This window comes from Panthera onca, chromosome A1, assembly GCF_046562875.1.
Source record: "Panthera onca isolate mPanOnc1 chromosome A1, mPanOnc1 haplotype 2, whole genome shotgun sequence".
In the NCBI taxonomy this organism is placed as follows: Eukaryota; Metazoa; Chordata; class Mammalia; order Carnivora; family Felidae; genus Panthera; species Panthera onca.
The window spans coordinates 221,467,212-221,482,702 of NC_138339.1; the positions used below are offsets into that span (position 1 = coordinate 221,467,212).

Here is a 15,491-nt window from a genome sequence, read left to right on the forward strand (position 1 = left end):
AGACCCTGCTGCCCCCCAGCCCTCGTGGGCGCTGCTGCGCTGCCGGAGTCCCCGGCGGCTCCGGGGGGTGGGGGTGGGGGGTCGGGCAATACCCGTTGGACCCTGCCCGCCCCGCCCTCCCCGCCGGCTCGGAGCGCAGGTGGAGGTGCTGTTGCAGCTCCCTCTGCCGCTGGGTGCTCAGCCTCCGCCCCAGGGGATACTCTGTAGAAAGTGTCCGTCTGCGCGTCTCGGAGTCCCGGCTCTCTTGGCACAGGTGTTGGCGAGAGACCCGGGCTGGCTGCAGACTGGTGTTGAGTCCGATGGGTTGGGACCCTTGAAAGATAGCGTCTTGGGGGTGCTCCGCGTTTCTGAACAAGTTTGCCTATTTCCAGAAAGAAATCTTTTCTGGGGTACGCACTGTATGAGATTTCAGCATTTCAGAACGGTCCTCATTTTAATGGAGCTCTGTGCTGACAACTTGGGCAGGGCTAGATTTCCAGGCATGAACTTGACTTGCGGGCCCTTGGGAAACTGTAGATGTGGGGAGCGCACAGCCTCCTAGGGAAGCTGCGTCCAGTCCGTGGGACCAGGGCAGAGCCCGCTGCACTGAGTGTATAAATAATGCCTGTTTACACAGGCTGCTTTGGAACTAGGGATTTCCGGTTAATAAATATTATTAGATGGATGCACACGAGCGTGTGCCTGTTTGTCAGAAGGGATAGAGTCACTTTGCTTCTTTTTGTTTTCCCTTTAATTCTTTGATAAATCATTGGTCCTAGTAGAGTTTAGGTTAATTCCTTTTCTTTTTCCGCAGCAATGAAGACACCCTAGGAATCAATCTTAACTGGTTTCAGCAAAAACAGGGGATCTGAGCTTGGCGTGATGCCATTAGCCACTGAAAATATTCACTACTTCTCCCTACCCTCTAGCTGATGCATTTGGAATTTTTCTGTAAATGTTTATGTCTGAATGCTATATAGAAGTGTTTTTAAATGTGTGTAAAATAGACGTAAGTTTTTATTTTCTCAAAATGATTCTCAAGCCAAACATTGTAAAAGTAGACAGTCTTGGTATTGGGAACAACATGTTGGAAGACAATAAGCAAACAAAGTAAAAAGAGAGAGAGGAAGGAAGGAATCTTATTTAAAAAAAAAAAATGTGCTTTTTACCCAGCGTTCCATTCCATTGTGGGGTGCTCTCTTAAGGTCTTCAAATTAGTGAATGGGATAGTAAAACTTAAGCATTTATTTTCAAAAGCTTAAGAACATTTCAAAAATCCTTATGATTTTTAGGTAGGCTTATTTTTCCATTTCCATTCAGTTCTAAATACAGATTATCACACTATTCTGTGTTTTACTCATCATTTTTATAAGAAGGAAAATGTGTTACAATCACAACATCAGTTGCGATTAGGAGCTTCTTTAAAAAATGGTTATCATGGAAAATCAAGCAATTTGGGAGGAGCCCATTCAACTTTTGGGAGCCAGGGATCCTTGCCCCTCCTTACTCTGGTTACTTGACTATCAGTAACTCAAAAGGAAGCATTTTATTGCCTTAAGTGCCCAAACTTGCCTGGGGGATATGGTGATGTTCACCTGCTGTCTTCAACCGTGTTTCCCAGTCCAGGTTCAAGGAAAAGATTGGGTCAAATCTATGCCTAATTCCAGCAAAGTGGAATTTTCTTTTTATGTTGGGGAGGGGAGTGACCCTTAATCATCTGCCTAATTACACTTCAAATCTCTGCTTCCCTTTGAGGAAGTACAGTGTTTCCTTTGTTCAACCAACTCCTACTGAAAGAAAGCTAATAGAGACAAATCAGTCCGCCCCCCCCACCCCCGTTGATTTTTTTTTTTTTATTATTTCAACAGGCATTTTAATTCCATTAATTTCTGTCTTTTCTGAAGAGATGTACATATATATTTGGAATATAGTATATTATTAAAGTAGACTGTGGATAATGGGGAAATGTAAACATTAAGAAAAGACCTGGTTGATTATGCTTACTAGCCCATAGTTTAGTAGATTTCAATTGAAAAAAATTGACAAGGGCCCTGAATCTTATTCTACAGTCTAGTCTATTTATAGACTAGTCTATTTATAGACAAAGTAAGTGCCCCCTCCCACAAATCGTTCTGAAGCACAGGCCAGCAAGGTATTTCCTACCCTCCTAGGTGGTCTGGCAAGACTGCTGCATGAAATCATCTGCCTCCTGATGCATTACTGACAGCAACAAGTATTGGGAAACTGACAGAAGATGATAATTGTTATTTATTTGTTTTCTCTTGAGAGTACCCTAAACAATGGAAGTCAGTGTCACAGGGAGTTCACATTTAAATGCAACACTCTGAGTATCTTTTTAAAAGGCTTGATAGTTTTGATATAGCTCCTAGGCATTAAGAAATGAAGCAATCCAGATAACGTGCAGGAAAGACAGTGGTTGTAAGTCCATTTGTAGAAGCGAGCCCGGTCCATGCAGCACAGTGCAAAATGAAAATTTGGCAAAATTTTAGCAAATTGATTGGCGTGAAATGCCAAACAGATAAATAGGTGAAAGTGTGTTATCCAGACTGGCTCTTAACTTTGATGAAATTCAGCACATAAACTCTCCACTTAAGCACGCGTTACAAAGATGAGAGACTTGGTGTTTTGCAAAAATAAGCTTGGTGTTGCACACACCTGAATGTGCTTAACAGGTGAGCTGTAATGGAACCAAAGGGACGTACAAGCACAAATCATTTCCCCGGGGAAAGTTAATGTCCTCCCTATTTTCAGTGGCACCCATGAAGTTTGACTTCTCAGAATGGTTTTGCCATTTCATGATTACTATTTTGTGAATCACGTTGAACAGAGGCATCATTTTTTGAGATTCTAATTTCAGGTGTTTTTGAAAAAAAACAACACAAAAAAACACAGTTTGGATGTGAGAAAGGACATGAGGAGACCAAAGACCTGGGATTTTGCTGATCAGAATGAAACAAATGTTGAAAGACTTTTCAAATCTACTCTTGGTGGTACTTTGTGACTATGGTGAGTATTATTAAGTATACATCATGCTGTCAGTGTCAATGAAGAAACATAAACGTGGGGTTTATAAATGCATGGATGTTGATGACCCTGCACGAAGGAGGCAGGGCACGTCTATAGTGCAGTACCTTTTAAACTGGAATCCTTGCAACCCTGGGTTCTCTTAAGGTCTATATATATTGATGCAAAATTCCCTTTAAATATATTTTTAAGCCTTTAAAAAGAGAATTTAAAAAAAGGCATTTCATTTATTAATTTTTTGAAAAATTTTAATGTTTATTTATTTTTGAGAGAGACAGACAGATAGACAGAGCATGCATGGGGATACAGGCAGAGAAAGAGAGAGACACAGAATCCGAAGCAGGCTCCAGGCTCTGAGCTGTCAGCACAGAGCCTGATGTGGGGCTTGAACCCATGAACCATGAGATCATAACCTGAGCCCCCCAAGTGCCCCTCATTTTCATTTAAGCAAACTGGAGACAAGCATGTTATGTTGAATTTTCTTTGACTGATGTCCTAGTAATTCAGTATTATACATTGAAACTCTCAGACACACATGAATGTGTGGTTGTTTGTTTGTTTGTTTGTTTTTTAATTGGGATTCTCCGTTTGATTTCACTTTACAGGAGAGTTTTGCTGTTAAAATATCTTTGGAACCAGTCCAAATTTCAGTCCTTGCCAGTTGTTTGCCTTGGACAAGTTTCTTGTTGACATCACAGTGCTGTTGTGATGATAAAATAGAAAGGGAAAACACCTTGTCTGAGCCTAGAGTAGGTGATTACTGTTACTTTTCTTTATTCACTTTGTTTCAACTGAAAATTGAGTTCGTTACTCAGAGAGTTTTATGCAACTACTGAACCTTAACAGATTCAACAATATACTACTTTTCTTTTGATGATTTCCAAATATTTCATAGACATCTAAGCAGTTCATGGTATAAGAGTGGAAATTGTTTTCAAATTGAAGAAACATGATCCAAGGGATCATGGCTTGTGTGATATCAGTGACACATCCACATAACTGGACCAGAGTGTGGACTGTTCATTTTGTCCATTGAATCGCCTTCCTCAGCCTTTTCATTTGAAGAAGTTTATTTAAACAAGAAGATGCTTGATTTGTTGAAAATGAGCCTGGGATTCAATTATCTTAATGTTATTCATCCCTACTTAAAATCCCTATCACTCCATGTGTAACAACAGCCTCATACAAAAAATTACAAACGTGTCCTTGTTTTCATAATGATAAAGACATCAGAATTTTCCATTTGTACACAGTGTGCAAGGATGTTTGTCGTTGAGACTAAATATCTTACTGGAATATGAGAATAAAAGTTCAATGAGCATAAAATAAGAACATAGAAGTTGAGTGCACATGCTGCTAATGGAAAAGGAAGTATTTTCCTAGACCTGGGTTTTTTCCCTCTCCATTTGATATTGATCAAAATATACCATTAACAGTTGTTGTTGTTTTTAGTGCAACATGCTTATATTGAGACACCAATTACTTTAAATATAATAAAGGAATGGGGAGAGGCGATCTAAAAGAATGGAGAAAACCACACCGTGGTAGCCAGAATGTGGTACAATTCAATTGTAGTTTTCTAAATGAGGATGTATTCTTGTCTATGAAAATAAGAGTTCTATAGTAAAGCAAGTTCTCTCCTCAGTACTCAGTACACCTGCTCTCTGGGCTGCTGGAACCCATCAACTGTATCTTTTTTCTCCATTACTGACTGGGCCTGTGTGTCTTTTCAATTTATTGGATGCCCATCAAATCAGAGTCTTATTTGCCTGGTTGACAATCTCTATCATGTTTGTTAGTTATCCTAAGTTGTGTGTGGTCTCAATCTTAAAATGCATTAAAAACTGTCCTGCCCCATGAGATTCAAGTCAATCTGATCTTTGTTCTCAGTCGTAACTCCTTCCTCGGTCTTAACTGCTTCTCTTTAGCCACCTGTTTACAAATAGGTGCTGGGTGGCCTCTGAACCAGGCACAGCTGTGTCAGAATCAGCACCCTTCCTCAACTTTGACTTCTCTCCCTCCAAACGAGAGTATCTCTCAACTTCCGTTTTAACTGAAGGAAAAAGAAAAAAAGAAAAAAAAACCTTCATTCTATTATGGTTTTCAAGCAAGTGTTGATCAAGCATTCCAGGTTATCCAAGTTTTATATATTTGATTTCGTCTCATCTCAAATAAGAAATGTGTAAAGCACTGAGCTGTTTAAAAAGGAAAAACGGGCATGTGGGGGGCTCAGTCGTTAAGCATCCGACTTTGATTCAGGTCCCGATCTCACGGCTCATGTTCGTGAGATGCGGTTTGAGACTCGCATCCAGTCTCTGTGCTGACAGCTCAGAGCCTGGAGCCTGCTTAGATTCTGTGTCTCCCTCTCTCTGTGCCAGTACCCTGCTCATGCTGTCTCTGTCTGTCTCTTTCACAAAAATAAATAAATAAACGTTCAAAAAAACACAAAAAACAAAAAAAACCTCTATGTGCCAATATATTCACGTACTGATTCTAATGATCATTAACCGAATACACGTAAGGGTATATTTAAAGATCACCAGCCCAGATAACACTTTGATGGCCTTTGGACATATATGTATGCCATGATATGTGTATATTATGTATGTATAAGATAATCACAATAAGAATAATAAATTCATGCTCACACATGTTATTTTTCAAGCCAAAAGAACCCTGGAGTGCCTTAAATCTAGAATTGTTTCTTACCCTAGCCATGGGCCCGCTGATTGTTGCCCTGCCAAATGCTGTCTCCTTTGATATGTATTTGGATAGGATTCAAAATAGAAACAAGGATTCCTGTGTGTCTGTGTTTTTTCCACTCTTTACTTGAGCTGCTCTGATGGGTTTCTTTTTTAAAAAGATATGATTGATCTTAACTGAGTGATAGTTGTGGGCTAGCAGTCATCTATCACATTGAGGCTAGCAATGGTTACTGTGATGTCACTAAAATTGCCGAGAAGCCTGCCTATTTCATAAACATTCACTCTATCCCTTGGATGACCTGTGCAGAAGAAAGTGTCAGCAATTCTTATTCATCTAAAAATTTCTGCTTCATACGAACCAAGGGCACTGGTTCCTTTACTGGTAGAAATGCTTAAGTACTTGGCTTGAATATCAGAAAATAACTTGGAAGTATATTTATGTCTTCCATTTTAAGTCATCTACAGCCGTCTGTATTGCATCATGTAAATCAAGTTTTCTCACTTTACTGTTTATCCATTTCCCCCAAATACCTAGACACCAGACTATGATTTATCAAAACAAAACACAACACAACTCAACTGAGTGAATTTGAAGATCTAATTGGCTTTATGAAGCAATTCCTGAATCAGGCAGCGCCCCATCTAGCAAGTAGCGATGGTCCTAAAAGTTGCACAAAATGGAAGGTTTTTATGGGAAGGAGGGTGGGGCAAGAAGTTCTTAGCAAAAGAACAGAAGGGATTATTTTCAGGCCAAGATGTCTTTTTTGCCGGGGTGGGGGGGTGGGGGGGGTGGGGGGGGGTGTGGAGTTGGGTGTCTTTAGCAGGTATTTTTTATCATGGAGATAACCTCTCTAGTGCAAGAAATTTCAGATTGACTGTGAAAAGATCTTATTCCCAGGTAGGTTGAAACTATGAAGTCTGGGTTTGCCATCCTGGGGGGCAAATGTCTCCATGTAGGGCTTCCCCCCCCCCCCTTTTCTTTTTAACAGATTAAAATGAGAAAAGTAAGGTATTGGATTTACATCTTGAGAATTACCAGTTGTTACTCTCGCTTTATAGATTTTCATTGCAGACGTGTTGCTTTGTTGAATGCGGTGAATTCAGGGTATTTGTCTCTAATTCCTTGTTTTAAGCATAACCATGAAAGAGGATGAACGTGCAGAGCCACTTTAGAATGAAAACAGTGCAGGTGCCCAACTAACAGAATCTGCACTCAGCATCACTCACGCACCCTTTGGCTGAGTTTCACACTTCTCTTATGTTTATTTTTTATTTATTTTTAATTTTTTTTTTAACGTTTATTTATTTTTGAGACAGAGAGAGACACAGCATGAACGGGGGAGGGGCAGAGAGAGAGGGAGACACAGAATCGGAAGCCAGCTCCAGGCTCTGAGCCGTCAGCCCAGAGCCCGACGCGGGGCTCGAACTCGCGGACCTCGAGATCGTGACCTGAGCCGAAGTCGGACGCTCAACCGACTGAGCCACCCAGGCACCCCTCTCTTATGTTTAAAGTGCTGCTTTCTTTGATGTCTCCAACAGTGCTGCTCAGAGATCCCTTTGTAAAACCAATTCTCACCATTTCATTTCAGTTCTTGCAGAAGCTGAATACCTCCTCTTGGGAAAGCCCGGCCATGTAGCACTAAGCAACAATACAGTATCGGTGGGTTTCCAGTATGTCAGTGGGGCTAATGGGACGCTGAGGAATGTATCTATCCTGTTGTTGGAGGCCAACACCAATCAGACTGTTACCACCAAATACCTCCTGACCAACCAGTCCCGGGGAACACTGGAGTTCGAATGCTTCTACTTCAAGGAGGCGGGGGACTACTGGTTCACCATGACTCCAGAAGCGGCAGACAACAGCACTCCAGTCCACCTGTGGGAGCAAAGTGCCTTTCTCAAGGTGGAATGGCCTGTCTTTCATGTTGACCTGAATAGGACATCCAGGGCAGCGGAAGGCACCTTCCAGGTGGGACTTTTTACCAGTCAACCACTGTGCTCATTCCCTGCGGACCAACCTGACATCTTGGTGGATGTCATCTTTACCAACAGTCTTCCCGAGGCAAGAACGAGTCCAGGACAGCCGCTGGAGATAAGAACCAGCAAGAGGACACAACTCTCTCAAGGTCAGTGGGTTGAGTTTGGCTGTGCACCCGTGGGGCCGGAAGCCTACGTCACTGTGGTGCTGAAGCTGCTCGGCCAAGACTCGGTCATTACCTCCACGGGACCCATTGACCTGGCCCAGAAATTTGGATACAAACTGGTGACGGTGCCGGAACTCACGTGTGAGTCGGCAGTGGAGGTGGTGGTGCTGCCTCCCCCGTGCGTCTTCGTCCAGGGAGTGATCGGGGTCTTCAAGGAGGCCCCCAGACGCCCTGGGGAAGGGACCATTCGGCTGGCTGAAAACAGCCTGACCTTGGGAGAGAGGAGAACAGTATTCAACTGCACTTTATTTGACATGGGGAGGAATAAATACTGCTTTGACTTTGGCGTTTCAAGCAGAAGCCATTTTTCCACAAAGGAGAGGGAGTGCATGCTAATCCAGAGAAACATAGGTTTGTATTGAGATTTTGTTTTTAAGTTTATTTATTTATTTTGAGAGAGAGCATGCGTGCGCAAGGTGCGGAGGGGCAGGGGGAGAGAGAGAGAGAGAGAGAGAGAGAGAGAGTTCCAAGCAGGCTCCGCACTGTCAGCACGGAGCCTGATGTGGGGCTTGAACTCACAAACCACAAGATCATGACCTGAGCTGAAGTCCGTTGCTTAACCGAAAGGGCCGCCCTAGGCCCCCGGGTTGGTATTGAGATTTCAAAAAATTTTTAATCAAACTGGTGCATTCATGCAGTCAAAATTATTATTTTGAATTTAGGTGAGTTGTACCATCGTTGTTATGGTTCCCTTCTCATAATGTCGCAAATGGCATTGTCCATCCTTATCTGAAAAACTAGGAGTAATGATAAGCAGACCCAGCTCCCTGCTTACCTCCCTAGGTCTCAGTTTCCCCACTAGTAAAACAGGGATAATAATGGTTTCTGCCTCAGAGTTGTGAGAATTCAGTGAAATACATGTGCACGGTTCTCCGCATTGTGCCTGGCATATAGGGACCAGGTGCTTCCAATAAACCTTAGCTGCTGTGCATTATAGTTAAAAAAGTTATATTATTACATCATATGGCAAATCCATGGCAGGGAAGAGCAGAATTCAAAGCTAAATCTCAAATTGTATGTAGTTAACTTCTGGCTTCCTCTAGCGGATCATGTCTCTTTACTGTTACATCTTTCATTCACAGGAATGAGTTTCTTTAGAAGTGAGATTTCAAAGCAAGATTTCCCAAAAGTTCAGATTCTAAATTCTTTGCATAATGCCCTACCTAATCACAAAGAAGTGGGGCTATTACCATTCCATCCATGCCCCATGCTCCTCTTTGCATTTCTTTTCCTTTTCCTGGGTGCAGGCCTGGTCTTGGCGAGAGAATCATCCGGCAGGGATTGTCCCGTTTGCTTACGTCTTCATCCCCGCTAAGCTCCATGCACCCTGACGGCCCAAGCGCCTGTCTGTCTTTGGAACCCCAAGTGTTTCTTGCTCCAAATTCACCCACTTTCTCTCCTTGGAAGCTCATTTCCTTTGACTTTCTCTGCACCCTGTGGTCACTTCTCTGCTTGCACTTACCTCTCTGTCCAGCCTAGATTCTATGGCCCGTTTCGTCTCTCTCCTACCAATACCCGAAACTCCTGTGCCCTGTTATCCTTCTGATGCACGAATCCAGCTGCCTGCCCACTGCATGGAGGCTGGACGAGAAGGTCACACCCGGGAGACAGGGGCACTGTGAGTGGGTTGCACCTCCCTCCTCAGCCGGGCCCACCATGCTACCCTGGCCGGCGCTGCTCCCATTCTCTAGAACACCGCCCCCTCCGACCTCAACCCCTGCCCCATGGCTGACTCTCAGAGCTGAGTTTGTCTCCTGCCACACAGGGCAGCTGGCAGCCATCTGGTACGAGCCACCTCACCCTCCCACTAAAATATCTGTGCGCCTGCAGCCATCGGTCCTTCTTTGTCACCACCGTGGAAGAAGTGTCACTCCTCCAGTGCGAGGTCAACCTTGCCCTCTGCTGTGGACCCCAGTGTCTTTGCTCATATCAGGAATCCTCTGTTAATCCTGATCCCCTCTCCCTCTTCTGTCTCTAACTGTCCCTTGATGGGCTTCTCCCCAACAGTTTTGAAATATGCTTAATTCTCTTATCTAAAAATACAGCCAACACCACCCCTCATCCCCTGGTTCTCCCCCACATAATACCGTCTTTCTCTCTCCTTCCTTTTGTAGCCCAGGTTCTTGAAAAAGTCACCTATACACTGCGGTGTATTTCCACACCTCACGTGCACTTTTCAGCCCACGTCTAAGCCACACTCCTCCCCTGAAAGTGCTCTCACTAAAGCAGCCAGTGGATGACTTCCAAGGTCCCAAAACCCAGGGGCGCTTTGCAGCCTGTGTCTTCATTGACCTTGATTCCATGACCTCACACTCGCCTCGCTTACCTCCCACCTGCCTGGCTGTTCCTTCATGGTTTCCTTCGCCTGCCAGTTCTACCACCTGGTCTCATCCATTAACCATTGGACTTCCTCGACTTTTTTTTTTTTTTTTTTAATGTTAATTTTTGAGAGAGAGACAGAGCATGAGTGGGGGAGGGGCAGAGAGAGAGACACACAGAATCCAAAGGAGGCTCCACTCTGAGCTGTCAGGAGAGAATCCGATGGGGGGCTCGAACTCACAAACCATGAGATCATGACCCGAGCCAAAGTCGGACACTTAACCGACTGAGCCACCCAGGCGCCCCTGGGCTTCTGCGCCTTATACTATTTACACACCCACTAGGTGATTACCATCCTGATGCCAGTGACTCCAGACTGGCATCCCTCCCCTGCATCTAAGTGCTGCTGCACAGCTGTCACCCCTCACGGGTCTCCCATCTCTCTCAAAAGCCACATACCTAGAATTCGACTCATCATCTTACCCCCTAAACCTGCTCCTCGGTAAGGCCTCCGCCACCCCTTTCATTGTTCAGACCGGAAGCCCAGGAGTCTTCCTCTTCTCCTTCACCTCCTATAAGTAATAAATCACCAAGTCCTATGAGTTTTGTCTCCTCGGTGTCTGAATCTCTCCACGTCTTCCCAATTCTGCGGATACGACTTGGTTTAAACCTCTGTCATCCCTTAGCTAACCTATTGCAACAGATTCCTAATCGATTCCAGCTCCCTCCGCTGTCCACTTCGTTCTCTCACTGCAGCCAGAGAGATTATGTAAAACTCAGGTCTGCTGAGGTTGTTCCTCTGCTTAAAATCAAACTGTCAGTTACCTCAATGGATATGATGAGAATCCGCAGGGCCCTTTGTGGCCGGGCTGCCCAACCCACAGTCACCATCCCTGGGCGGGAGCCTCCTCCCGCCTTCACCTGGTTGACGTTAACCTGTCTCCCAAGTCCTCACTTGGGTCACTCTTCCTTGACCCCAAACTTGCTAAATTCCATTGCCGTAAGCTGGCACGGCATCCTTCATTCCTCTTTCATGGCATTGATCATTTCTGTCGTGGTTTGTTCAGTGTCTTTCTTCCCCCGCCCTCAGCCTTATGCCCACCCTCACTTTCATGGGGGAAGCTCATTTGGTGGGAAAAGCCAACTTGCGCTGCCATGAAGCTATTTATGATATTTATTTGGCCCACTTAGTAGGCCTGGCACTTTAATAGCTGTTCAATACATGTTTTATTCAAGTGAAAATTGAATGCAAATGTGGCCGGTCCAGATATTAGCATAGAAAAATTATATTAAGCTAATTTAATCATTCAAGCTACACTTGCCTTTTCAAAAGAAGTTAAGAGAAAAAAAAGTCTAATTGAATTTAGTGGAAACAAACCAAGGGATATAAAGACATTTGAGCCATTTGATCAGAAACACTGGGAGCAGGAGGTCTACCTTGTGGTTCTCCCAGCTGTTGGCGTTCCCGCTGATTCTTCTGCTCGTTTAAAGACTGAGTTTTCCCCACAGCAGCAGGGAGAAGACACTGGAGAGGGGCAGAAGGAAGGAGTGGTTCTCTGAGGTTCCAGCCTGAGGGTGGCGAAGGGCTCCCTATGGGGCTGCAGCAACCAGACACAACTGGCCACCAGGGCTGGACGCAACACCTGGAGGGACTAATGCTCCTGGAGACTCCAGGAGTGTGGCTCCGACTCCGGCTAATCACTGACATTTATGCTAGTAATGGGGACCTCAGTGCCTTCTCTGGTTTTAGTATAAAAAATGTATGACTGAATCGAGTTCTCTTCTTTTCATTTTCCACTTAAATTGGCAGCTGACTTTTTTTTTTTTTTTTTTTTTTTGGTAAATAGTATCATTTAGGGACCCCATTGAACCCACCATGACTTGTGTGAGCTGCTGCCTCCACTACTAGTTCCTTTGGACAATGGAGTAATGTGTTTGACATGTTTGTCTCTTTTTCCAAATATATCTTCAGACCTGAAGATAGTAAGTAAATAACAGTTTACAGGAAATGCAAAATAGATGTGCTGCATTTAAACCAAAAATTATTTATGATCTTCATTAATCCTACTTGGTGTGAATGTTCATATTTTTCTCTGCAGAAATGTTAATGTGTTTGGCTATGGGATGCTGCCTGAGATCCTGGTAGGGGAGTGTTAGTAATCTTGGCATAGCACTGTAATAACTTACAAAAATAAGTTGAGAAATCCTAAATTCTGAGCACATCTGCCCAACATCCCGTTTCAGACGGGAGTATATAAATTTAGGGTAAAAGTTGATAATGAATGATAGAGGATATGAAGTCATAGTCACATAATTTTTTTTAACTTAGGTTTTTTTTTTTTGGTAAATAAAAAGTGTATATATTTATAGTTTCCTTGATAATTTAATTTTTAGGCCATCTTCTTGTTTCTGTGATTAAATGGTATGGTTTTTCTTTCATAATGACTGAACAAGAGCTTTTTACCAAGGACAGAACTATCAACCCTGTCAGTTCCTTCCTGTTTGCACGTTGTGCATTATCTTTAATTCTCCGCCAGAATCTTTTTTAAGCTACTTGTCCACTTTGGGAGTTAGTTTACCTAAAGCTAGAAAATACAGTTGTAAAAATTCATGTAAGTAGACCCCTAGATGCTGCATTACTCCATATTCTTTGAAAGTGAATGAATATGTAAATCCTTCCAAGAATAAACTCTTCTTTTGGGATTCCTTAGGAATATCCTGTAGGATATCTGACATCCTGTGTGCGATCATCTGACATAATAAAGCTAATGTTTATATAGTGATTACTTTGTAACCAGGCACTGTTCTGAGTGATTTATAAATATTAACCTGTTTAATCTTCATAACAACCCTATTAGTTAGGCTTATAATTTTGTCAGTTTTATAGGTGAAGAAATAGAAGCCCAAAATAAGTAACTTGCCTGAGCTCAATTGGTGGTTAAGTGGCTTAACCACTACTGATGGTTGACTGGCTTTTACCCTTATTCTTCACTGCCTCCCATATAATCAACTGTCAATTCATGTATTAAATAATGTAAAATGTTTAAATTGAAAAAAGTTATACTATTTTCTCATCTCACTGGCTTGTCTTGTGCTGTCCACCCCTCTTGAAACACACATAACCCACTTTGGAACCCACAAGCATGATTTGGCCGATATAAATGAGCCTTGTTCTGTGCACAGAAAGTCTGACCTGCTTATCCAGGTGCCTTTGCTCCACTGTTGCTTTTAGTTACTCTTGTCTAGAGAACTTTCTTTTCTTTCTTTCTTTCTTTTTTTTTTTTTTAAAGCTAATGTCTTTTTTTTTTAATGTTTATTTTTTAAATTTATTAAAGAGAGAGAGCACAAGTGGGAGAGGGGCAGAGAAAGAGGGAGAAAGAAAATCCCAAGAAGGCTTTGCACTGTCATCGCAGAGCCTGATGTGAGCCCATTGTGGGGCTTGAGCCCACAAACTGTGAGATCATGACCTGAGCTGAAACCAAGAGTCAGATGCTCAACTGACTGAGCCACCCAGGCGCCCCTAAAGAACTTTTTTTAGAAGCGTGTTTTGTTTGGTTGCTTTAGTTTCTTGAGCAAAATGTCTTCCAGTTGTGAATGTTTCATGGGCTGTATTCTTTCAGATAGTCTTGAGGGGTGGAAACAAATTTCCCTTTTCCTATTCCAGACAAATTTGGCTCATTCAGAATTAATATCCTCTATAGTAGCCTGAAAGGTATTTATGCTGGCCAAACAGGTTTGTTATGTAGTGTGAGTGCATGTATGGACATCTAACCAGGACAAAACAAAACAGCTTTCATTCATGAAAAGTATTTGAAATATTGATCATCTTGCTCTTTATTTCTAAAACACGAACTACATTTATCTAATGACTTTTCATTTAGCCTGGTATTTCCCTCAAAGTTATTGGTAGAAATCTTCAGGGAACAGACAGAATTACTTAAAGCATTAAAAATGTTTGCCTGATTAAATTTGTTAATTGCTTTGATTGATTTCCTATGTTCCTGTTTGATTAATGTGGCTTAAAATTAAAGGACATAAGATGTAGCCTAAATGTTTACTTTTTATTGTTGATTGTCCTACAAACCATGATTTTACTTCCAAGGGAAAAAGATACAACATTTCAAAATGAAAATTGTTTTTATATAATTTATTGTCAAATTGGTTTCCATACAGCACCCAGTGCTCATCCCAACAAGTGCCTTCCTCAATGCCCATCACCCACTTTCCCCTCTCCCCCACCCCCATCATCCCTCAGTTCTCAGTATCCAAGAGTCTCTTGTGGTTTACCTCCCTCCCTCTCTTGTGGTTTGCCTTTTTTTTTTTCCCTCTTCCCCTCCCCCATGGTCTTCCGCTAAGTTTCTCAAGATCCACAGATGAGTGAAATGAAAACATATGGTATTTGTCTTTCTCTGTCTGGCTTATTTCACTTAACATAATACCCTCCAGTTCCATCCATGTTGCTGCAAATGGCCAGATTTCATTCTTTCTCATTGCCAAGTAGTATTCCATTGTATATATAAACCACATGTTCTTTATCCATTTGTCAGTTGATGGGCAGACATTTAGGCTCTTTCCATAATTTGGCTATTGTTGAAAATGCTTCTATAAACATGAAATTTTTGATGTTAATATTCATGCTTTTATTAAAACTTTGATTTTTTTTTTCCTGGCCACTACTAGTGGAATTTTTGTTTTTAGTTTGACAAATAACTTTATATATTAAATAAATTATATTTATGTAAAGTAAATGAGAGTTTACAAAAAGATTATTAGCATTTGTAATTCTACCTTTTGTGGTCTTAAATATGAGCATAAGAGAAGGATAAACTATGCACTGACTTAATTTTCAGTTTAGATTTCTCAGTAGTGGAATTCCCAGTTGATTTTTCAAAAATAAATCACCATACTTTAATTCAAAGAGAGTTTAATATGAGAGCCCCAAGGCTTTGCAGGCACGAGGGGCTTAGTGTCTGAATAGCTCTGTAGCTTAAGGACAAAGCTGGCTTATTGTTCTTCCATTTGCGGAGCTGCAGTGAATCTGGAGACACAGAACCAATATTGTGTTCAGTTGGACCTCTGGATGGAACATAATTACCACACCTCAGTTGATGTTGGTCCAGGATCGTGGTTTGTAATGTTCCCACTCTTGTGAAAATCCCAGAGACTTTTAATTGCTTTAAAGAGCTCATACTCCATGACTCATTTCAAAGATTGCACCACTTGGATTACCTGAGAATGT

General features: G+C 42.3%; 1 protein-coding gene across 2 annotated transcripts in view; it reads left to right on the forward strand.

The window, feature by feature from the left end:
• THSD1 (thrombospondin type 1 domain containing 1) overlaps positions 1–15,491 on the forward strand; it is a 31,040-nt gene that overhangs the window by 136 nt on the left and 15,413 nt on the right. The window contains exons 2-3 of one of the 2 annotated variants that reach the window (XM_060637274.3): positions 2,858–3,006; positions 7,319–8,284. In XM_060637274.3, coding sequence (XP_060493257.1) covers positions 2,949–3,006; positions 7,319–8,284 — 1,024 coding nt within the window. In that variant the 5' untranslated portion in view covers positions 2,858–2,948. Of the gene's footprint in view, positions 1–19; positions 3,007–7,318; positions 8,285–15,491 lie in introns of those variants that run through there. The other variant, XM_060637275.3, reaches the window with a different exon arrangement.